The sequence below is a fragment of the Sphaeramia orbicularis genome, chromosome 20 (genome assembly GCF_902148855.1).
Source record: "Sphaeramia orbicularis chromosome 20, fSphaOr1.1, whole genome shotgun sequence".
Taxonomy (NCBI): Eukaryota; Metazoa; Chordata; class Actinopteri; order Kurtiformes; family Apogonidae; genus Sphaeramia; species Sphaeramia orbicularis.
In genome coordinates this window covers 13,618,098-13,642,666 of record NC_043976.1, presented here as the reverse complement: position 1 = coordinate 13,642,666, position 24,569 = coordinate 13,618,098, and the positions used below count along the sequence as shown (strand labels likewise).

At 38.1% G+C, this 24,569-nt stretch overlaps 1 protein-coding gene across 6 annotated transcripts in view; it reads left to right on the top strand.

Annotated features, from left to right (window-relative positions):
* The first annotated feature begins 1,507 nt into the window (after positions 1 to 1,507).
* Positions 1,508 to 24,569, top strand: part of asap1b (ArfGAP with SH3 domain, ankyrin repeat and PH domain 1b) — an 84,360-nt gene continuing 61,298 nt past the window's right edge. For 4 of the 6 annotated variants that reach the window (XM_030123808.1, XM_030123803.1, XM_030123804.1 and 1 more), the window contains exon 1: positions 1,508 to 2,278. In XM_030123808.1, coding sequence (XP_029979668.1) covers positions 2,153 to 2,278 — 126 coding nt within the window. In that variant the 5' untranslated portion in view covers positions 1,508 to 2,152. The remainder of the gene's footprint in view (positions 2,279 to 24,569) is intronic. The other 2 variants (XM_030123807.1, XM_030123805.1) reach the window with 1 other exon arrangement.

The window sequence follows — 24,569 nt, the reverse complement described above, 5'->3', positions numbered from 1 at the left end:
TTGTTATTTTCAGTATAAAGGTCGTATTTAAATACGCATAATGTTTGTATCTGTACTTACACTACCATTATTAGGTACCTATTTTATAACTCAATGCAATTGCACTTGAGGACACCTCGAAAAAATAAAAGATATTTTTCCACTTACAGAACATGTAATAGGATTTGTACACAAAGCTACAGGCTACAATAATGTTTTAAACTACACGGTTTGGACTGGCATTGCTGACTAAAATGTATAATTATCACACAAAAAAATTATATTACTTTGCTAGAGACATTATAGAGCCGGCTAAATCTTCTACAAAATTAATAAAATAATAATAAAATTTAATTTACTATAACATCATAAAACCACTAGATGGCGCTTCATGTTTGGCTTTTTATAACAACAGATCATCACTAGGTCTTTTCAGAGGTAAAATTATCATGTTATATTTTCTTTTTCTGCGTATTACATGTAATAACACCTCTTATTACGTAGGAGAATAACAAAGAACATGATGATATTACAGAAACTAGTGCAAACAGCCACATTGTCCAGATGTTACATTGTGTTTTTAAGGAAAATGAGTGACAGTCTATGTTAATTCATTTTAGTAGACAACAAAGACATGCAGTGTGCAATTCAACCTGGTGGATAGTTTTTGTCTGTCACAGTGATTTTCACAGGTGTTAATATGTTAATAAAACCCACAAGGACATATTTTCCACAGATGACATTACCAATAGAAATATGTTTAATTTTGCAGCCTAATGAGGTAATTGTGTGTAAAATATGAGAGTTGTTTTATGGCCTGCACAAACGGCTTAGGACTGTAAATATCCTGTGAAACCTCTGTTTTTCGATACAGGCCTCCGGAATAACTGCTCTGCAGTCACTGAATCCACACTACGCATGCGCAACGTGGCTCCTCGTCCCCGTCAGCCAGGCGAGGTGGGTGGGAGAAAAGTACGTCAAGAGTCCAATAATGCACGCAAAAGGGCGGAAAACCTATGCTTTTGTTTTCAAAATAAAAACAGAAATTATTATAGGTTTTTTTTGTTTTATTACAACCAAAGTAAAGCGTGCATGATAAAATAATTGGCTTCTATACCATTAAATGTTTAGTGAACTGTTAATCACAATGGCATTTGTTAAAAAGGCATGTTTGACATTGATATCGTTTAATTTAGACACAATAAATAACACGTCGAAGTCAATACTAATAATATGTACACACTCTAAGTGAGTGTATTATGAAACTGGATGTCGTTGTTTTACATGTTTTATTGTGTTCGTTCATAAGTCAGTCCAGGTTCAAAGCGTTCACGAATTTCATTACATTTCATCTAAGTTAAAAATAAATGTTACCACCGTTTGGGCACTGCTTTATGAGAAAAAAACCTGTATCGATAAGCATTAGAAAACATTAAAAACCACCGTGACTTAAGCTTTACTCACTGACATCATGGTGTTTTATTTTGACAAACCGGAAATGTAATCTGTCCCTCGCGCGCACGAATCAGGCTGGAAGAAGCTCGAGCGCGGCCGAGCAGTAGAGAGTGGCGGAGTGTGTGTGTGTGTCTGCGGCAGCGTTAAGCATTAAAAACATAAAGTACGGCTGAAGAATACAGGACCGAACCCCGCTGCAATTCTACACGACCTCCGCGGGCCATGGACTATGATAAACGGTCACCAGAGGCTGCTAACGGTGGGCTGTTTTGACGACAAGAGGCTTATTGAACATCTGTAGAGCATAATGAGGGCATCCGCTATTCTTTATGGTGGTTTTTCCTCCGAGGTTTAGTTAGACGCAAAGTGACACTATTTATAAATGCGTCGCTTTTAGACATCCTCGTAAGGAATACACTCGCCAAAGGGACACAGCCTGCAGAAATTTAGTTAATTCCCTCCTCTCCATGGCCCCTGGGGAACAGTGAAGTCATTTGAGAAGTCACCGGAGAAGAGACACGTCTTAATCATCTCGATAGTTTTTCACAGTTTTTTTTTTTTTCTTGTTGCAAAAGGAAAAATCGCTCTTTTCCTTCCAACTGGCAACGCGGACGCGCCAGACTCCTATTGCTTTCTATCAAATTTTTCAATCTTTCATGGTTTTGTCTTTCTGAGCATTTATCGCCAATCCTCCTGTGGGCATTTTCCCCGTTAAAGGATGCCGGATCAAATATCGGTGTCCGAGTTTCTCTCGGAGACAACAGAGGATTACAATTCCCCGACAACATCCAGCTTCACCACCCGGCTGCAGAGCTGCAGGAACACAGTGAATGTGCTGGAGGAGGTAAGGCCACGGTGTCAGCCTGCCACTGAGCAGCCCTCATGATGGATGGATGGATGATGGATGGATGACTGAGGATGCCTTATTAAGCAACACAAAGAGACTGCATTATCATAGTGGCATCCTTTAATAGAGACAACAGGATTTTAGGGTTTTCAACAAAATCCAAGGCAGCAAAACCTAAATTAACTTGTGTTATTTTGCAGAAATTTACAATCACAGCTCCACATTATGTTCCCTACATCCCCTTCTAAAAAGAAAAAAAATACACCTGTTGCAGATCTTTCCTATTTTATTTGCACATTATTCAGCCTTTGCTGATGCACTGAACCGAAAATGGATGTCTCCTTACACATACATAATACTGCCCAGAGCTGGTTTGTGGACTCTCATCTTGTGTGTTTGTGAATCTGCTGCTTTTTCTTGCCAGATCGAGTAATAATAAAGGGGATGGATGGCTTTGGTGGAAGAGTGCAGGGAAATAGGAGGATGTGCGCTCAGGCCTGCAGCTTTCTGTGTTCACGATTACATAACTCACAGCTTCAGAGCATGCTGCCAGGCTGTAGCAGTGTGTATGTGACACACACACACACACATATACAGAGAAAGACCTCCTCTACTCACTGGCAGTCAGATTTGGATTTAACTCTTTGAGGATTATAAGAGATTCTCCAGTTTCATTTTCATTTGGAGCTGATGAGTATCTTGAAATAGCACTCAGGGGGAAAAAAAAAAAGTCTCACTCCCGTCACCTCTGATCATATAGGACGAGTGCAACCAGGTCAGACAGGTGGGGGTTTAATATGAGTCTATATGTTGCCTTCACCTCCCCACCCCCACTATCCACTGGCATCCTTCCTGCCATGATTAAATGGAGCATCAAACACTTTCACTGCTCTCAGTTAACGCCAAAACGTGACCTCATTTCCTACTTTAAAACACATGTAGTTGCAGACGTGTTTGACTTTTGGCTCATATGGGTTTTTTTTGTTTAATCTGCCATGTAAAGTACAAACATTGAACATGTAAACAGTGAATCAGGAAGCTTATCTCAGATAGTACTGAGAGTGTTATCTGTGCTTCCAAATAGGGTTTATTTGTAGTAAATAACTGTGCATTTAAATGAGGAGAACAGGAAAACCCCAGGGTTAGATCTGCGTTCTGTCCTCTCATCAACACACTAACAACTACAGCCCAGTCTGTGCTCAACATCAACTGATCCTTACATGTATATTATACTGTAATAACAGAAATCTTACCAAAACAGCACGAGGGCTGTGTTTATTCTAAATGCCGAGCACACTTTTGTGTCTGCTGACTGTAACAAGGAAAAGGCTCGCATCATGAATCACCTCTCTGGCTCTGTGCCTCCGAACCAGAGAGACTGCAGCACAAACGAAAAACATCTGTTGGAAAGGCCGCCATGTGCGCTGGGCTTCAGTAGCCACTCTGGAATTTTTGCACAGATCACATGACGAGGAAGACTAGTATATTGGCACCGAAGAGCAGGCAACATGCTCTTCATTGTTTAAACAAAAGACAAGATGCCTCTGAGATGTTTCAGGGAGGCTAATGAGCAGAACGCCTGTCGGGTAACTCAAACTGGGATACACCCATCAGTCGCAGACAGACAGCCCAGAGCATGAATACTGCTGGATTAGTTTGTGTTGGGTCATTCAATGAAAACGCCCCCAATCTTACACAAAAAAAAAAAACTTACACTATATTTATATTTGAAGGCATATAAGTGTCAAACTTATGCTAGTTCAGGGGCCACACACAGTCCAATTGAATCTCAAGTGGACTGGACCAGTTAAAAAAAAGTGAAAAAAGTAAAATTATTTAATGAAAATGTTTACATTCACAAACTGTCTTTTAAAAAATATGAAAAATATCAACTACTGAAATTACTTGTGAAAAAAGTGCAATTTTAACAACGTTCTGCCTCAGTTTATCATTTACACATGTACATTACAACTTACAGATCACAGTAGATCTACAAATATACAAAATGTTTAATAACAGACAAAATATTGTTAAAATTACACTGATTTCTCTTAAGATATTTCATGTTCATATTTGTTCAGGTTTATTCACATTTTTTTTGAAAGGGTAGTATGTAAATGGAAACATTTTCAGGTAATTTTACTTTTTACACTAAAACAAAAGAACTTCTTTGTAGTTTTCATTATTTACAGGGTATTATGATAGTATTTTACTGATCTGACCCACTTCAGATCATATTGGTCTGAATGTGGAACCTGAACTATAATGAGTTTGACATCATCAGTTGTTAATGTCTTCAGTGTAATTTTTGCATTTCGCATATTTATCCCATGGACCAGATTTGGACCCTTTGGGGGGCCGGTTTTGGCCCATGGGCCGTATGTTTGACACCCCTATTTTAAGGTAAACCTTCTTTAGCCACAAAATTGTTTTTAATTTTATATATTTCCCCAGTCACAATTAGAGGCTAAGATTAGAGGCAGATTTTGAGGTCAAAACACATAGTCTAACCCATATTGAATTAAAGGATGTCATTCTTGACTTCCTATTACATATTTAATGAATATTTCTAAAGAGGAACTCATGACTAAATCCACCCAAACTTTCTCATTCATCTCATGATTTCATATGAAGCTTTTATTAAAACTCATCAGCGTTAGCCTTACCTACTTATTCTTTATAAATTGTAGAATAAATAAAAGGGTTAAATGACTGACAACGTATGGCTTGGTTCATTGTAGCACCTATTTTGTGACTCTTTTTATTAAAATTGGCACTAATGTTACCTTCTGTATAGTAAAAAATAATTAATGTTATTTATCTATATATCAGCCATAAAGCAGTCATACACCAAAGTGGTTTTATTTTTTTAAAGCAAAAAATTAGGACATTATACCATCTTAAACATTACTGTAGAATAACCCTTTTATAGATGCCGTGTTTGATCCTGGCAGAGACGTGAACTTATAGAAACACTTGCATCATTCACTTAACAGAGGAATAAAACTGCCTTAAGCATCCGTTTGCCTGCAGAGGAGTTAGTTTAAGATGTGCCGGGTTTGTGCTGCACCCTCTGTTCTTGTCCTCAGACTCAAAGCCTTCTCCCCCTTTTTCTCCAAGTCATTTCCTTGGTATGTTGACAAGGTAAATTATGCAGAGGTACGGCGTGAATATTTAACGCTGTAACCTGAGTGGGAGAGTGGACCCACAGGAGAGGCGGCACTCCCTACACGCTTCCACTGAGTCATCTAAAGGTATTAAAAAACAAAAAGTTGTCGCAGCATCACATTATCTTAATTCAGCACAGCATATCAATTATTGATTACTGCATAATGACACCAAGTATTCATGACTCATCCACCTCCACCCGCTAACTTTTCTCTCCCTGTGGGGACTTTAAAATGTTTAGTATTGTATTTGAGTCTGTGCTGAAATATGGAAAACAATAAGGAGCAAGAAAGAAAGACGCAGACCGGAAAAAATAACCCTGCTGGTTGCTTTGTTGACTGCTGTATATAAGAGCTGGTGACATCGTATGTGTGCGTAGGTGGCAGGCCTGCAGCTGGTTAGTGCCTGGGTTTTATTTTGGGGACATCTCCGGTAAAAAGCAGTCACTGTGGGGCTCTGTTTCTGCACTGCATTTACCAGAAAGCACTTGGCAGCCAGTGCTGTGTTGATGAGTGTGGGTTTTCTTTCAGTTTAAGGCGCTGCTGAACATTTCTTTGTCTGTAAAGATATGCTAAAGACTTCAGGGATGCAACTAGTGATGCAACTAGATCAATGCTGCTTTTCTCAGGGGGGCACCAAAAAGCTAATCTGGGCACCAACTCAACCAAATATTGACCCATAAAGACCCAGTGCTACATTTGTGGCAGTTCCCAAATAAATTTTTCTCAAGAGGTTTATTACCATGTATTCTGTTATACTCTGTATTTTGCATTTTTTCAGTGAAAATCAAGTATTTTTTTATATTTAATTCACTGATCATGTAGATGTTCATTAAAGCTCAGATCAAAGTTGAGGCTTATTATGTCAGAAATAGAGAAAACTGAAGAAAAAGTGACTTTCAGCAAAGATAACAATAACTAGAATGTAAAAACAAGTCTCTCCATCCACTGTCATTTATCAAACTCCATAGGTAGTATTTCATCATTATTTATTAAACAACTGAGCACTTTATATTAGATCCTTGTCCCGAGCCGAATGCAACAAAATTTCGTTCTGTATACACTTTGTGCATACCTGAATGTCAATAAAGTTTGTCCAAGTCTTAAGTCACTGTCATTTATCAAATTCCATGGGTTTTAGTGAATCAATGTTGTAGAAGATGACAGTGTTTCCACAGTAACTACAGTGCCTCTGAACATCCAAATGGGTCATATCTGATGACCATGAAAAGATGACAAGCTGTATTTTACACCAATTATTTACATGTATTGATAGGATTAGGGGATCAGTTTACATCAGTAGATGGTTTTGGTCAACGGTGGATGTTTGGGTCTTTATGGGTTAAATCAATGCAGAAGACATCAAAACTAATTCATAAATTTCCCCATTTCTAGTGTTTGCAGTTATTTCCAGTGGATGTCTGAAATATATTTCAATTTTAAGCTTTTTGGACATTACTTACTATCTGTTCTATTATTTCCAAATATTTGTACTAGATTTTCTTAATTAAAAACACTGAATATATTTAAAACAACAACCTCAAAATCTCCACCATCTTTGTCCTTATATCTTTTACAAATGCAGAGAAAATACTGGACTCCAGAGAGAAAACCTAGGGAAAACACTGTCATTGTAAAATAATAGTAAGTGCCAAAAAAAGTAACAATTTAGACTTATTGATATGTCTCAAGGCAGAGTAAGAGAATCAGTCTGACCTCTTAACAGTTTATTCCAGATCAAGTTATCCCAGGAACCTTGAAGCCAAGAAATTTGGTTTGGTAATTCATGCTCCTAACCCTCTATTACTTAACGTCTCATAATCTGCAGAAGATGGCCGATTGCCATGGAGTTTGCCAAGCATATTCCTACTATTAGGGGGAAATCCCGTATAAATAATATCCCACTTAACCTTTTGTCAAGTACCATCCAACTTTAACTTTTAACTCCTAAAACACAATGTTGATATTCAGGTTTTAAGAGCATTTTTCATGTATGTTTGCAGTGCATTTGGAAGATTCATCTCAGTGTTTTATTGCAGTTTTTGACAAACCCTCACTCATTGTGTCATAAAACAAATCCAATTATCCAGCGGTTTGAGTACAGATGTATAGCTGAAAGAAAAGCCCACAAAACACTTGGATATTTACAGGTTTTTTGGATATGTGCACATATTTCAACCAGAATGTTTTCATGATAGTTTAAGGAATCAATTATGAGCAAACATTCCAAGGGCATTAGAGATGTACTTCAGGAATCTTTTTGTGTAACATGAAAACATTGTCAATGACTAAGTTTTCAAGCTCAAAATATTACACTCTCTGCCTTTATTCTAAAATATTCAGAATTGCTAGTAAGTCGTTTACATGTGTAGCAAAAATTTATATTCCACTAACATTCCCGTTAATCTACAGCCATTTATACTATATTTTGTTCCTCCTTAGATCATCTGGAAAAAGTATTTTGATATTTGCTCATATCCAGATCCCTTTTGATATCCTCAGTCTGTCAACAGTTGGTGTGTTTCTTCTTCTAACAGAAATGTGGAGTTTTCCTTGGAGCATTCGTCTCTACCAGAGAGGATTTCTGCCTTTGCTCCAGTAGACTGTAAACATGGGCTGACTGTCACAACCTGCAGGAAATCATGAAAATTAGATTCATTATCATAATGCGCTGCATACTTGTCCAAAGAATCCTCATAAAGCTGGAATAATGTCAACATATCCCACATGTCTAAATTAGATAGAGCCTCATTCAAATTATAGAATATCCAGATGGAATATGGTTTTTAAATCAGAATATTGTGTTATTTGGAAATATACCCACTCATGTCAAATATAACCTTTTTATCTCATCATTTAGCAGAGACTCTGGAGGACTCTAACTAAGCCTTTATGTCCTTTATTATAGAATTACACCAATGCAACATGTTAGCATTGATATTTGCAAATAATTACAACAACATAAATAGGGTACTACATTGTAATAGAGTTATAGTGGAAGAATTTACTACTGATACATTAGTAGCATAATATATAAGGTATCAGTAAACATCAAAATCATACTCTTGATTTCTTCAGTAAGGTCTGTATAAATGGTTACAAAACTACATTATTTTAGAAAAAGTCGAAATGACAAATTGCATCAGAGGGTCTTTTATTTGCTCATGATTATTACTACTTCAGGGGTGTCAAACAGAAGGTTCGCCAAATGGTCTAATCTGCACCGCAGGATGAATTTCACAAGTGCAAAAATTACGCTGAAAATATTAACAGTCAAGGGTGTTCAGGGGTCATATACAACTCAATGTGATATCAAGAAAAATAATATCACAATTACCTATAAATAATGACAACTACTTGGTTTTAATATGAAAATAATCAAATTACATCATGAAAATATTTGCATTTTCAAATTATCGTGACACAGTAAAATGTGAATAACCTGAACAAATATGAGAAATCCTGACATTGTGCAATCTTAACAATATAATACATATTAATAAATGTTTTCTGCATTGATGGATCCACTGAGCTCTTTAGATTTTGTTAATAATAAGCTGAACATAATATTGTTGAAATTGTATTAATTTTTTAAAAAGATTTTTCAGGGTGTATGTGGTTGTTTAGGTTCACATTTTTATAATATAATTTAACTTTCACACTAAAACAAAGAGCAAAAGTTGGATTACTATTTATAGGATGTTATTTTACTGTTCCATTTGAGATCACATTGGGATGTTTGTGGCCCCTGAACTAAAATGATTTAATAACTTAAACCCTCCTCTTAAGACCAATATATGTGAGGCAAGTAAAATAACTGCAGTATAAATACTCTACAACTAAAATTATGATTGTAATGTTGCAATCAGGAGTACAGAAGAGTAAATGTGACCTTTGCTGATGTGAAAATGTCATAGGTTATTACTTCAGTCCTCTCCTCCTTCTCCTTTATTTGAGTGGATATTAGCCGCGAGCACTTGTTATTCCCCGTGGGCCATGCTTTGTCTCTGCCTTTCTCCCACAGATGGTACTCTGCGTCACTGGGTTTGCGTTCCTAAACCACAGAGAGCCATATAGCAGCAACACAAGGGAAACCCTCACTGCATTGGCATTCCTTTGAGCATGCCTCTCACACCACATCACATGGGCTGGACCAGAAAAATGTTGACTTTTCACAGTCATCCTATTCAAGCATGGCTGGACTTGACCTAATAGGCAGGGACCTTTTATATATTTCATTCACTTTTATATAACTGCTTTTTCAGCCCATGCATTTTAAGCTTTAAAGGGGTTGGAAATGAGAGCTGAATGAGGAGGTTTGCGCGTTTGTTTTGGATTGAAAATTGCCTTGAAGAGCAATTCTTGAGTGACAGTTTGAAGATGTAATTTGTTTAAGGAAAGGTCTTAACATTCCTACCATTCTTGTAGAGATGCAAAGGTTTACTCATGTCACTCCAAAAGGCACAAGTGGTAACCGTTGATGATAATAGTATGAAAGTTAGCATCATAAATTTGTCCAAATATCTAAAAATATCTGCACAAATAGTAGCGCTTGGAGGAAAACCCACATAAAGGTGCTGTTGTTAGGTCTAAGTGTGGTAGAGAGTAAGCGTGCCGCGTTTGTTAACGCATAAAAGCATCGAGTTGTGTCTGAAAAGCCCATAGTACCTGAGGCCATCTTTTAGACGACAGGATGTCATGTGAGTCTGCAGCTTCGTCACATGTAACATCCAGCCCACCAGCAGTCGCAACAATGTCCACACAGTCCGCACAAGACACACAGGGCTCTCAGCGCCTGTATTCAGTCATTTATCTTCAGAGGATGATGGGGTTCATTCTTGTATCCATCTTAGACTAGAAACTACCAGACTGACACGAGTGATAAACAGGGATCGAATGTTTATTGTCACAGATCGTGTTCCTCACTTGCTGGAGACTATAGACCCAATTAACTTGGAATATATTCCATTCTGTACTTTCTTACAGTTTTTTGAATAAAATGCCAAAGTTAGGGATGCAAATTATTGATTAATCCATTAATCATTAGTTGGTTGACCTTATTGATCGATTAACGATTCACTGATAAGTGGCAATTTTCCTGAGAACCTTAATTTCTCTTTCAATAGGGTCTATAAGAATAAAAGCAAAATATTGTTTAGATACTTCATGAAAAAAACATGTCATATTCCTTAATGATTGATTTATTGTACTATTGGATACAGTACAGGCAATGACATTTATATAGTAGAACTAGGGATGTAACGATGGGAAAATTTCATATCACAGTTATTGTGACCAAAATGATCACGCTATCATTATTATCACAGTATTGTTGAAATGTGCTCGACATGTTCAGAAAGTACCTATACACAACCTGAAATAATTTAACCAAGTTGTATTTTGAAAAACAAAACAAAACAAATAAAATAATAGGCACAATGCACTTTCTGTTGGCAGAAACATTCAGATATTAACATGTAAACATCAAACATACAAATGTGCATTAAAGATGGCATTGTTTGACCATTTTCCATATCAAGTTTGTGTTGAAAGTGAGGTAATCAAACACAGTTATCATGATAATTAGAATTTAAACGGTAATACTAACCGTCAGGAATTTTACCTTGGTTTATCGTTATACCGGTAATCGTTACATCCCTAAGTAGAACTAAATAAATTCTGCAGAGAAATTTAATAAAATAAATGGATCTGAAGAGGTGCAGTTTAGAAGAAAAGGGCATTTCTGGCTTTGCATCACTGACATGATTGAGCGAGATTTCAGTGGAGATGCCCACCCCCTAAAGCGATTCTAACTCATCAACGCCATGATCCGGTTCGATGACTATCCCAGCCGTGACATTATTCAACTTCAGTGATGAAGCCTAGTTTAGGCAGTGGCACCCTTTACTATCCCGTTGTGGAAAAGGGCAATTAACCAACAATTAATAATTACATCGAGCAAATTCTTATCGACAATTAATTGATAGTCGATTAATTGTTTAAATCCCCAGTCAAAGTATCAAGAAATGTGGCTTAAAGTAACAAAAATGCACATGTGGCATCAAAGGTGAATATGTCATTAAAGCTGCAGAGCTTCATTTTTAGCATCATTGGGCAAAAATTCCATATTTACCTATTTACCTTTTTGTTATTCAAATGATGTGTGAGGACATAAGGTTTCTGCATCTACTCCTTACTTGTTTTTGGGCTGTAGATATTCTACTTCTCGTCCAATCATAGATATGTATGGGTTGGTGGGTGGGGGTTAAATACATGATTGACATCGCTTTTCCATAATGTCATGAAATGGTGTCAGCTCATCTGCATTTATATTTAGTCTTTTGATTTGGACAGGGAGGAGAGAGCTGCCAAAGGAAGGAGTATATTGTCAAATTCTGGCTGTTTTTTTTTCCACCCTTAATTGTGGCTCCTGCAAAAATATGAAAGAAACCTGTAATTACACAACACCTATCCTAAGACTATTTGTTTATTGGATCACATTTGATTGACATTATATTAGCTAGTAACATTAGCTACACTGTCACTGGGGCTAAATGTGCATGTAACATCTGTAAAATATATAGTCTAATAATAGAATACATCAGTTGTATATGATAAATCAATAAAAATGACATTAGTAGGTAACTCAGTGGCTGGATCGTTTGCTAACAGCTGGTAGTAGAATTACATTTTGGTGACTGGAATCTGTTTTATCATCACTTCACCAAATGGATGAATTCAATGTCTTTGTAAACAAATGTCAGAATATTTCTAAAATCCTAAATGACAGTCATTAATGTGGATGAAACTACTTTGTAAAGTATTTTATGTTTATTGTTATGTATTTTCTGCTCTGAATTCCATATTTAGACTCTTCTTGAGTATTTTGATTTCCAAATGCTTTAATATTTTGCCATCCTGTTGATAAAAAAAAATAAAATTAAAAATTAACAGTTTTAAAAGACTAAGAGGTTGTTTTTGTTCGTCATTTGGACTGCCCTTTCAATTTCCCCACTTGAAATGAGCCAAAAAATATATGTATTTGTGTAAAGGAGGAAACAGATTTTAATCATACTTGGCTTTTACATAACAAAATTGAGTGCTGGCTATTTAAGGTCTCATCCTGCAACATTTTCAGCTGAGGAGCCCAGCTGTGTCACATTCAATTATTAATGAAGTTATGGCTCTTTATTCAACATTTGTCCCTTGTGTCGCCAAACCCAGTGAATCATACAGTGTGAGAGAATGAGAGCATTTTTTGTCCCTTGGCGCTGTTGATCTCGTGACATCTTGTTCCAGTTACACTGCACTGGTTAAATAAAGCAGTGTAAATGGGCATTTCTTAGATGGTTAATCTTAGTTTCAGTGACAATGGTGTGATCATTAAGCTGTTAATAGCCATAGTTGTTCTTTGCTGAATTCATGAGAGATTAGTGCAGTGTATTTAGTTTTGTTTTGTGTTCTTGGCCTTCCTTTAGATTAAAATGCTTCCATGTTAATGCTTATTTCAAAGTAGATGCCAAACTCTGCAAGAAATGAAGGAGACACATGGATGCAGCAGTGCATTTAAAGGGTATGACATGCTAATGCTAATACCATTTTTATAGAAAAAAAAATGTTAGATGGTGCTGAGTTTTCATGGATGAATGCAAGATGTTTATTCAATGTAAATCCATATATCACCTCATGTAAAACTCCTTTTTGATTTAATAAATTGTGTTAATATCTGTAATATCTGTATCTGCTAACAGACAGTGCACCCATTTGTCTGTAGTCAATGTCATTTAACTGTGTTTATGTTAATGTTGCTTTCACAAAATATTTGCCTGCTGCTGAAGTTCAATGTTTGCCAGCAATAAAGTAGTAAAATGGACATTTAAAATCAGAAAATTCCACATTGTTTTTGCTATAAAATCTGTAGTCTAGTTTCTGTGTTGTGGTGCAGTTCAGTTTTTAAAGATTATAACACACTAATGCTTCATTCATCCCATTTTAGAAGAAAAGTTATGATATAAAGGATGGATACAACATGTTGATTCATTATGTATCCGGTTGTCAGCAAGTGTAAAATTGATTTTTAATAGAGCTTTTTCACAGCAGATGTTTGACTTATTAAGGCAGTAAATGCACAGGTGTAATTGCTATTGTTAGAAATGACTGCACGCCATTAGCTCCATCATTTTCAAGCCTTAGGATTGTGCACGTTCGTTTACTGGAATGGCCTCCTGCTTCAACTCAATGGTACAGAGACATTGTTAATTTTATCAGTAACACCTGTGCTTTGCTTGTTTTTACAAACCAAAATGTCTGCTGTGAAAAGGTCTGTGAGTCAGATTATGTTAGTATTACTATAGAACATTTTAGATGTACTGCATCTGCTACTGCATCTGACACATTTTTCAGTTTATCAGCATTTTTGTACCTCTTTTTCCATGAGGTGGAAGATACTGTGGATGTCACAAGTCCAATAATTGTGACTCAGAATCACATTGTAGGCCCCCATGAATGTTGTTTTATTCTTAATCAGACTGGAATTCCATATCAGATTAAAATGGCTGTCAGTGCAGGGAGACATAAAACACCATCTAACCCTGAGGAAAGACTGCAGACAGATGTGAACACTGACCCACTCTTCTTTTGCCTAAATCTGGGGGAAGAGCAAGGGGGATCAGAGTGCCAGAGTAGAGTCTGGTCTGGGCTAATCCGCTGCCGGCTAATAGCCCTTGATGATATACGCAGTGCAGCTGTGGCAGGAAGGTAGGCCAACAGCTGTGGCACACAGACCGATTATCAGATTTCAGCCACAGACAGCAAACAAGCCGACAAACAAGCAACAAAACAGCCTCATCTCCTGCTGTGAAAGACAGAACAAACTAGAAAATGGCTTTGAGGTGTGGTAGGCTTTACAGGGAGGAAAATTCCCCTGTTCAGATGCTCTTTTATTTTAATGCGTCATCTTATTTTTGATGCACTGTGTGAGAAGCATTGCAGACACTTTGTATACAATCTTTATATATTCATCATGATAATGAAGCCAAAATCACACCTGGCTTTGACCATATTATTGCTAAATCAAATATTTTAGAGGAGATTGTAGCAACCTGAATTTTGGACCTCTTGTTTCATGGGTATTTGTTCCCTTAGAACAAAACAACCATGCATCTTTTTTCCTCATCTTATGTGGGTTTTCATTTTTCTACTTCTGTGGTGCAGCAGTAACAGCGTTGTCCTCAAGGACAGCCCTGCAGAACCAGGAGACAGTGTTGTTCTGTGATGTCTGGCTGTCTTGTTGGGGCCTGAGGGGTAAACAGTGATTCTCTGTGTTTGAGCTTTGATGGCATTTAGCCCTGGACTGCATCTTTGTGCATCTGTGTAGATGTGTGTGTCTTTTTGTGTAGCACAGCTAAAGAATTGATGCAGCTTTTCAATGTCACAACTGAATGCTACCTTCTCCAGAGCAGCCAAACGCCCCGCTGAGGTAATTCAGGCCAGCAAGAAAGGCTTTGACTGTCCTTGAAGACAAGTTGTTTACCTCGTCTCCTAATGCTGTTTAATATCAGTGAAAAGTGTTGCATCACTTCCTTTTCCACACCATGATCGCAGCTGTCAAAGTTAAGTGTAGAAGCTGTCAGTAGGAAATCATAGAGTGCATGAATAGCACTTAAAGCTTTTGTTGGATGTGACAGCACAGGCTTCTCTCTGTTCCTCTGTATGTCCAGTTGCTCAAATGTCTGACTACCCAAATGGTCAGTGGGAGTGGATACACCTGTGGTTTTGGAATAGCTGGTCTCTCACCCGGCGGAGTCCCCATAAAGTGTGAAATTCGAGACCTGTCGGAAGAAAAACTTCAAGGAATGCTGTAAAGCGCTGTGCAGAGCCTGTGACTTTGGCTGAGGACTCCAGACCCGCCATGTGCACCAACGCTGCTCAGAGGCAAAAAAAAATAATGATACTTGTGATTGTATATGTTTATCTGAGAGGCACATTCTTTGGCTGTGTTTCTCCTGATGGTTTATAGTGTGGGTGGCTGGTTGGTAGGAAGCAAAGCTGGCAGGTCTATCAGCTGATCAATGATAAGCAAAAGAGTTTATTTTAGTTTTATTTGACCTATGCTGTGCCGGTCTGTTAGAACATTCCCCGTCCTCTGCCAACTCATCTAGTGTAGTATTTCTCCTATAAGCCGTTACATGCTCGATACTCAAACACCCCTTTGTGTTGAATGTTCAGAGATAAACTATATTTGCTGACATTGTTTGACATGTATTGAACTGGGACAAGTTATGAATACAAAAATATTCTTCAGGAACGCAACATTTTTTTCAAGAGCATGGAAGCGAGAGACTCAAATCAATGCAAAACAGTTTCATTTTTACATGGTTTCTTATCTTGACCACCATCAGTTGTGGGTGAACTCAGGTAAAGGGTTGCATTTTTGAGGTTTGTGGGCTTGTTGCAAATATCTTTATGTTTGACTCTTGATTGATAAAATGTGAACTTTTTTTTAATTTTTTGGCCAGAATATTTTTATTGAGGTTTACAATCATGAAAGCACAGCATTCACTTCAATCACAATTTACCCTCCTTTATGTATCTGTACCATTTTAATTCAAAGCAAAAACAAATATAACTGCATACAAAACATCAAGTGAACATTTTTACTGTATTTTGTGATTCATACAGCCACCACTAGTTTAATTGTGACTCTGTGGCCAGATTGTATTGATATATTTCAAAGACCATTGGAAATATCATTGCTGAGTGAAAAGTTGAAAACAGTAGCCCTGAATGAGCAGTAGTTTTGTCACCTTTTGTGTCAAAATTTCCCTGAAAACACACATCTTTTCTTTGTGCTGTTGATTTCTCAGTGTAAAACATTGTAAAAGGAGTAGACATACTGTCATTTCTAACCATCAACACAGTTCTTCTGTTTACTGCTGTTAATAAAAGCACCTCTACAGAATCTAACAGCTGTTTAGTGACTTGCTGAATGGTAAACATAATACATCTAAAGGCATGCAGCTTTGTCTGATCTGAGTGCAGCAGTGTGTGGGTGTGATTGTGAAAACATGCGCATTGCTTGAAACAAGTGGTGGGCTGAGTGAGAGCAAGCGTCGTAGGGGAAAGCCACCAAATGATGTGTGAATGTAACACTGCTGCATGCATGGCTTGGCTTTTTGCCGGCTACACGCATGCGCATCAGTTAATGTACTGAATGTCTGAAGGCCTGTTGCAAACACTCTGCATCCTCGCAGATCAGGAAGTCGGTTTTATCCACTGTGTGGCCTTACCAGACTCACCACAGAGAAATACATAGCTGAGCAGTTCGTCTCGCTCTGGAAGGGTAGAGCAGGACACAAAAAGCAGCCATACATAATGCAGTAATCTCAGACTTTTATTGACTTGTGTAAGTGGCCAAGGCATTAGCTGATCAAGGTTTTCCCAATGGCTTTTCCCAGCTAATTACAGAAAATACCCAACATAAAGAACAAAAAATAAAGCTGTATCAAGAGAGTATACCAGTGGATTTATAGCTTTTTATTCCACCTCATTTTATTTAACCTCTGACAGGAATCTTAAACTGTCAGGGACATTTTATATTATAGTTTTTACTCCTCCAACATCATCATCACATTGCAATTTTAATGTGGACATTTAAGTGTTAATATAAGATCACCACATATAGGAATATGTCAGAGCTGGATGCAAACGTGCAGTGCGTCAAGGAGCTGAGCCGCGTGGAAATGTAATCTGGAAGACAGAGGAAGATGTCCATTACAAGCAAAATGTGATACCAGCTTATATTGCCATTCTGTAATAGTACACCTATTTAACGAAGTGTGACAGTGTCTGACCTTTGGTTTCTAATGCAACTGTTACGCTGATGATGTTATTCTGATGTTATTTCATCTCAAGCTCTGTTTGCTGTATATTTCTGAAGTCATAGAAATATAATAATTGAATGTTTCATAAAGGCAATTACTGTGTCTAGAACTAAAATCCCAAAATGATAAGCTTTAGTTAATAAAAGAGTAATATAAATCGTTTTTGAGTTTAAATGTTGGCTTCTCAATTTTCACTGTTCCTCCACATTTTTACACAGTTTTTTTGGTTTCCAATTATCCTTTGCTTACAACTGCATTACCATTAAAAATAATGTAACATAAAATAGTAAATTAATACAGTATATCTTGCCGGTGTTTAGCCTTTCTGAACTTAACTTTAACACCTGGAAAAACTTCTTAGTTTACTAATTAGTCCTTCAGTGTAGTAAACATAAGCCCTAACTAACCCATAAACCTAGTTTACAAATTGTTTTGTAGATTTGAATTCTAAGTATTTGACATTTTTTCCTGAAAATCAACATAAATGTTTACCCTAAAATCAAGAGTTACCGATTCATTTAATATTGACTAATTGATTTATTGGCACATCACTATTGTTGTACAATGCTTATCCACGGTCATAAACTATGTTCACTGGCAGGTAGAGCTGTGCAATGTCTCGAATTGCAGCCTCTGTTATCTTGTGGAATTATATGATTGTAAAAGGCTACAGTTTAAAGATCCAGTGTGTATGTTGGTATGTTTTGGATTCAGTGATGTACTGACTAAAAAATGTAAACTGGAAAATCAATAGTTAATTTTTTTTCTAGAATGATCAATAATCTGTGCATTTTCCCTGATAAGGACTAGACTCAAACCGCAGTTCATCAGGTTGTCAATCAATTGTTTAGACCTAGTTGTACTAAATACCCTCTGAAAGTCTTGCTGAAATGATGTACTGGTGTGCTGAAATACTGGTTTTCAACCTTGTGATGTTACTCTAAGTAAACATGATGGTGTGCACTTTGTGCTTAAAACAAACATGCTGCTTTGTCATTTACACTTTGGCTTAAAATGATGGTTCTGTTGCTGGTCTCTGACTTGTGGCACAGTTCATTGTAGATGAGATAAAATGTGAGTGGGAGGAGGGAGGTGATTGTTTAGAGTTCTGAAATGTCAGTGGAAGACGAGATTTTTGTGGAAAGATGCAGATATGGACAAAAATCGAAATTGCAGAAATGCTGTAGTTGCTCAACAAACCTGGGCGCGCTTTGCAGAAATATATGAAACATGAAATATGATGCTCTAAACCTCTTGTTTCTGTGCAAATCTATGATTATACAGCACGTGATTTGATACATGGGGCCCTCATTAACTTTAAAAAAGATGTAGTATTACTTGAATCGTGTCATTTTAGTTGCCATTTCAGATACACTACATCAGTCATGTGGTTACCAGATACACCTCTTAACCAAAACCAAAACCACTGGCAGTCGATCACTCTCCTCAGCACGGTGTGTGAGAAATAGGCCATCTGACCTCAGCTGCATTTGGAAATGTTACATCCTCTCATTTTTCCCATTCCTTTTGGAGAACTGAAGGCCTCTCCGGCTGCAGGCCCAGAGAAAGGGATGTGCATTTGTTTCCTGCCAATGAAAACGACTCCCCACCCTTCCTGCTTGAGTCATGCCACATAGACTCACAGACAGACAAACTGACTTGACTTGTATTTCCTTTGATTTCTTTGTTTTGACAGCATTAGAAACAAGATTGCTGTAATTCATAAACATAACCATGTATTTCCCTTTTCATAACCTGTTTCCAGTGTAGTTTTTTGGGCTGTTTTGAGCCATGACGGAAATGAGAATGCCATGTATGCATAAGCAGGCAGAAGTAAAACGTGTTACATGTGGACACTTTGAAAAATGCCTATTTGGTCAGTTGTTTTCATGCCAAAACTACCCTTGCAGATATTTTTAGCCTCATGTTTTGGCATTTGGGGAAGTCCTTTGATAGTTGTGCCCTTTTCCTGTTTTCTTCTTCTAGGAAATAATTAGCATATTAGCTATTCTGAGAACTTCAGTGTCCGGTCTGAGATTGGTGAAGAGTAAAATCTGCCACAGTGGCACAGCTGAGTCCCACAGTGCTGCTGACAAACACAGAGCTGGCTGGTTAGTCAGAGCAGCTTCCCACAATCTCCATAAAGAAGAATGTCGAGCCAATGCGTGAGAGGGCCAGATCACATCTCTTTGGAAACCGCAGTCGTCCACCAGTGTGACGCCAAATGCCGGCCTGGAAGAGATGAGTATGGGTCAAGGAGATGGAAAGGATGAGTTCAAAGAGGAAGCAAGAAAAGACGACTAACGTGCCATGAAAGTGACAGGGCAGGAATCTCAGAATAGATCAAGAAAAACACTTCCCAGACCAGCCAGCGAATGTGTTGTTTTTTATTCCTCAGCTGTCAGCAGAGAGCAGTTGGTGTCATTAGACCAAGTGCCACTGACCCAGGACAGGACACTGACAAGCCTGGCCGCTTCCTGCTTCCTGTCAAAGGACGGCTGCAGAGGAAGCAGCAGGACTGCAGAGGGAGGATAAGGCTTCGGGCAGGAAGCGTGAAGCTGAGACAGCCTCCAGTCAGTCATGCCCAGTCACTTCAACCACACATGTCCCTGGAGGCATCCTGGTCATGACTGTGTTTGTTTCAGAAGCAGGAAGTCATCCCCACTGCCCTGCTGATCTAATCTTTGGGGATTTTACAGCTTTTTGGGGCTATGTATCTATAACTAATAAATGGGTAATTTCTTTTGTTAGTGAGGTGATGTGACCTATCCATCAGCAAAATTGAATTCACTGGTTTTCTTGAAACTTGGTAAAGGGGTAGGGCGTGAACCAAGGATGAACCCGTTAAGGTTTGGAATACATCCAAAAGGGGCGTGGCCAGGAATTGTTTTTCCGCTTTAATCTACATTGGAATGCCTGTCTAGTTTCAGTTGCAAGGAACAGTTCTTTACATCTGTTGATTATCTTTCAATAAATTGTTTTGTCTATAAAATATCAGCTACGTTCCTTGCTTTTGCCTATCCAAAAGGCTGTAACACAAATCTATTTGATTTATCTGTAACACAAATCTGTGATTTCAAATCATGATTTTATTAAAGAAGTTGGCATGCTGTTGTCACATAACCTTGTTTTTTGTTTATTGTTTGTTCATTTACTCAGAGACAGTGCTGTAAATGTGCCACTGTTCGCCAAATGGCTGATTCTCAACTGTTGTCCCTTGGCCAGATGTTGAACTTGCCAGTTAAACAACAAAACAACATTAGCTTACAGAAAGCAAACAGAGCACAGCAAAATCCTAAAGGAGTGACACAGGCAGCAAAGCACAACAATGTGAAAAATTAATACGAGATGGTATTATACAGTTAACATTTAAATAAAATCAAGCAAGCGTCAGTTAAAAATATGATGATGCAAGAAGTTCATACAGCGTAGTATTTTACAAAGCTTCAAGGACTCAGACTAGAACAATACAAAGTACGAAAATGCAAACAATGGATAGCAGATACTACTAAGCAGCCAGTGCAGGCAAAGTAAAAATCAATTCTAGAAATGACAAAGTGACCAGGAAGAGTCCCAGAGCACTTAGGGTACTGAACTGGAAAAACGTCTTGCACCCAAAAAGTGTTTTCGACATAGGCCACAATGATAAAAGAGACATCTGTAAAACTGCTGATAGGACACCTACAACTGCACAAAAGTTGTGTATTTTTGTGATGCCACCATGTTGTAAAGTCTTTACTGAACAGGAAGAAGCAGGGAGCTGCATTTTTTGTGTATGCACCAGCGAACAACATTAGATAGAGTTGGTAAGAGTGGACACCATTTTGGAGCCCAGCATCTAATTCTACTAATACATCCATATTTAGATGTAAGCAGCATTTCCCTAAATTGGAGAAGCAGCAAAACAGTAAATGCCACTTCATAGTACAGGATCACAACGTGCCACCAGATCTGCTTGGCATTCATTATAACAAGTCTCTGAACTGGAGGGATGGACAAAATTCTTTAAAAGTATAGTCCTCATTTGTTGAGAGAATAGTGATGAAGAGTTCTGTCTCGTGTGTTGATCCAAAGGGCCCACAGGTATTTGGTTGGTTGAGATGTGGTGACTGAAAAAGCCACAGTATATAGCCTAATGCACATGACTTTCACACTCAGACTATTCAGTTTGCCACATGCCATATGAGGATGAGCTTACTGTCATCCTGAAAAAGACCCCTTTCATCATGTTTTTCTTTGAATTCCTCTAGTACAAATAGGCAGTGTTGGAATTACTGTTTTTTCGAGTATTTGGCTTCTCAAAGCATTTGTGATATTCAGTTTTTTCTCTGGCACACAAAGTAATTCATCTTTCCTTTTGCTGTGGAAACTGGCGACAGTTTTGGAGCTTTCCCCCTTCCTCCATATCCCCATATCAGTCCACCTAACACCCTTTGATTGCTGAGTTTTTTACGGTTATTTGTTGTTGATGAAGTGGTTTGTGTGGCTGCCAAATGCTTCTTGGGCGGTCGAGCCACAATTGATCAAAGCTCTTCCCATTTCTCACATACTCCACACCAACCCGTCGTGAGTTCTCACATATTGGCTTTTATGGTGCATGACTGACACTTCTCGCTTTCACAAATGAATATTTGCCTGAAGAAAAATGTCTGAAGATAATGACATAGCAGAGATGTTTTTTCCTACATTTTTGATATAGGACTTTAAAAGATGTGACTGTCTGAACTTGGAGCACACATGGTTGTCAAGATCTGGCACGACTGCTTTGCTTCACCTTTCTTAAGATGGCCCTTGACCTCTTTGACTCCATCTCTGTTAGTGCAAACGCCACTTAAAAGCATTTTGACACTGACATGTTGACTTTCACAGGTCAAAGGTTCTTCAACATGGATATTTCTCAGCGGAATAACACAGTCATGAAACATATTTTATTCTTTGCTGCTTTGTCTCAGCTGTATTAAATAAACTGTCCATATGCAACACTAGCTGTTCAGGCAGCGAGACAAGGAACCACAGATGTTTTGGCATTGTCACATTTGCTAATCCCTCAGGGTTGAGCAGGAGCCTTCTATTGGTTCTCTGGCAGAATATAACAATCCTTTGACTATATTCATTGGTTGCCGGCCTATTCGATAGCAGAGTATGGATGCATTCCTGCCTGTTGCCAGGGGTTTGCAAACATTGTGTACCAAGACAGAACTCTTCTATTGATATCTCCCCATGAAAACAAGAGAAAAAACAAACTGCTTTAACAAGCCATCTCTCCAAGTTTCATTAGTCATTTTCACAGTGAGATATTTAATGTTGAAGCTGAATATTTAATTAGAACTCACTGAATGGAGTAAGGGTGACCCAAGGTTGGAGATGCCAGCTGCTCTTATCACAAGACCAAACAAGGTCATTGTTGCTCAGTGTCCATTTTCTGCTCATCATCCTAATCAGCACAAAGCACTACAACTGCCTCTGAATAATGACAGATTTTATTTTGGAGACATAGGACTGCAGACTGGAGTCACGTGTTGCACTCTGAAAGGAAACACAGCTTGTTAATGGATGAGTCGGCTGTTATGGGAATTCAAACCATGACTGTTGTTTTGTGGTGCTACATGTCTAAGCACTTACACTGAGTCTGTTCAGAGGTCAAAGTCATCAGGAAATGGATAACTCTTAACTGCATGTCATAGAAATTTAAAACTGTACTTGTATGGGACTGCAGATGAAAAGCAGCAACAGTATGTGTGCTTTCTGAAATGCTGATACTGGCTACCTTTTGGTGAGCTTAAAGTCAGCTTGTGGTGACCAAGTTGTCAGCTTATTTTTGTCAAAGGAGAAATTATGTAAAGAGGAAACTAACTGTCAATGCAGTGTCACCCACTTTGACAAGACCAGACACTACTGGTTCATCAGCATATGGATGTCTGTCAGTTCTGGTCACATGTACAGTTTGCTGGACATGGGGGTGGATCTCTCCTTCAATGTGGTTCTCCCTAAGGTTTCTCTTTTTCCCACTGGGTTTTTTGGCGTTTTTCCTTGCTGACAAGGAGGGTCTAAGGACAGGGGATGCCCGGGACTTTAATCCATTTGCTTCTTCAACTGTTTAACTAATTATTTGACTGTTTTCTTATTTTCATTGTGTTTTTATCAGTGTAACAAATTCTGTAAAGCCCTGTGAGGCAACTTCATTGTGATATTGGGCTCTACAAATAGAATAGAATTGAATTAAATTGTTTGGCGTTGTTGAAACTGAGGGATTCTTCATATTGAGACCCTCTTCACATCTGGCATTAGAGTGTCAGGATCTGTGCCTGTGTGACTCTCAGCTCCTCCCTCTTGGTCATGGTCTGTGCCTGTGTGACCCTCAGCTCCTCCTTCTCCTAATCATCATCATCAGACTCACCTGCTGGCGCTGCGTGGCTGCAGCCAATTACCTCCAGCCTATTTAAGGCTTTGGTTTGCAGCCATGCAGCGCTGGTCCATTTCTCTTCTTTCCATTTCACTCCATAACCCGGACATTTATTCATCTACGGACTCTGATTCAGGTTTTGTATGTTGTTTTTTATGGACTCTGCCTTAGTTTTTGTGTTAGGTTTTTTGTTGTTTGGTTTTCTTTTTTTTTTTTTGTTAAATAAACTGGTATTTTTTTCTCTTCAGTACCGTGCATTTGAGTCCTCTCTTTTCCCCCCCGTTTTGACATAGAGTGGATATCTACAGGCATCTCAAGTACTGGATCTCACTTCATCGCTCACTATGCAATTAAACATGTACATCCTAAACTTCTATTCACATGGACCTAATGTTTTTTAACTTTTGGGAGGCAGCAAAGCAGTTCCCTTATCCAACCTGTTAAAAATTAAAGGAAAAAATCAACACAATTCACATTCACAAACCTAATGACAACATGAGTTTTTGGGAAGTACTGAAGTAGAAATGTGGTTATTGAGAGGATTTCTAAGCCTGAACCAAATTTGCCCCTTGCAGCCTTACAATATTGTTTGGTGCTCTGCTCAGACCTGGCTAACACGCATCCGTTCACAATAGCTACAATCACTTGCAATTAATTGATCACTGAGATCCAATCACAAGTGATCACTGAGGCACATTCTGTTCTTCCCTACTCTATATGCAAATTAACAGCTTCAAATGAAGTCTAAAACTTTTTGGAAGCTTTCCTTTTAAGTTTAATAGGGTGACTTTGTAATGTTTCTCTGTAAATTTAGTTCACTGTACAGCTCAAAGACC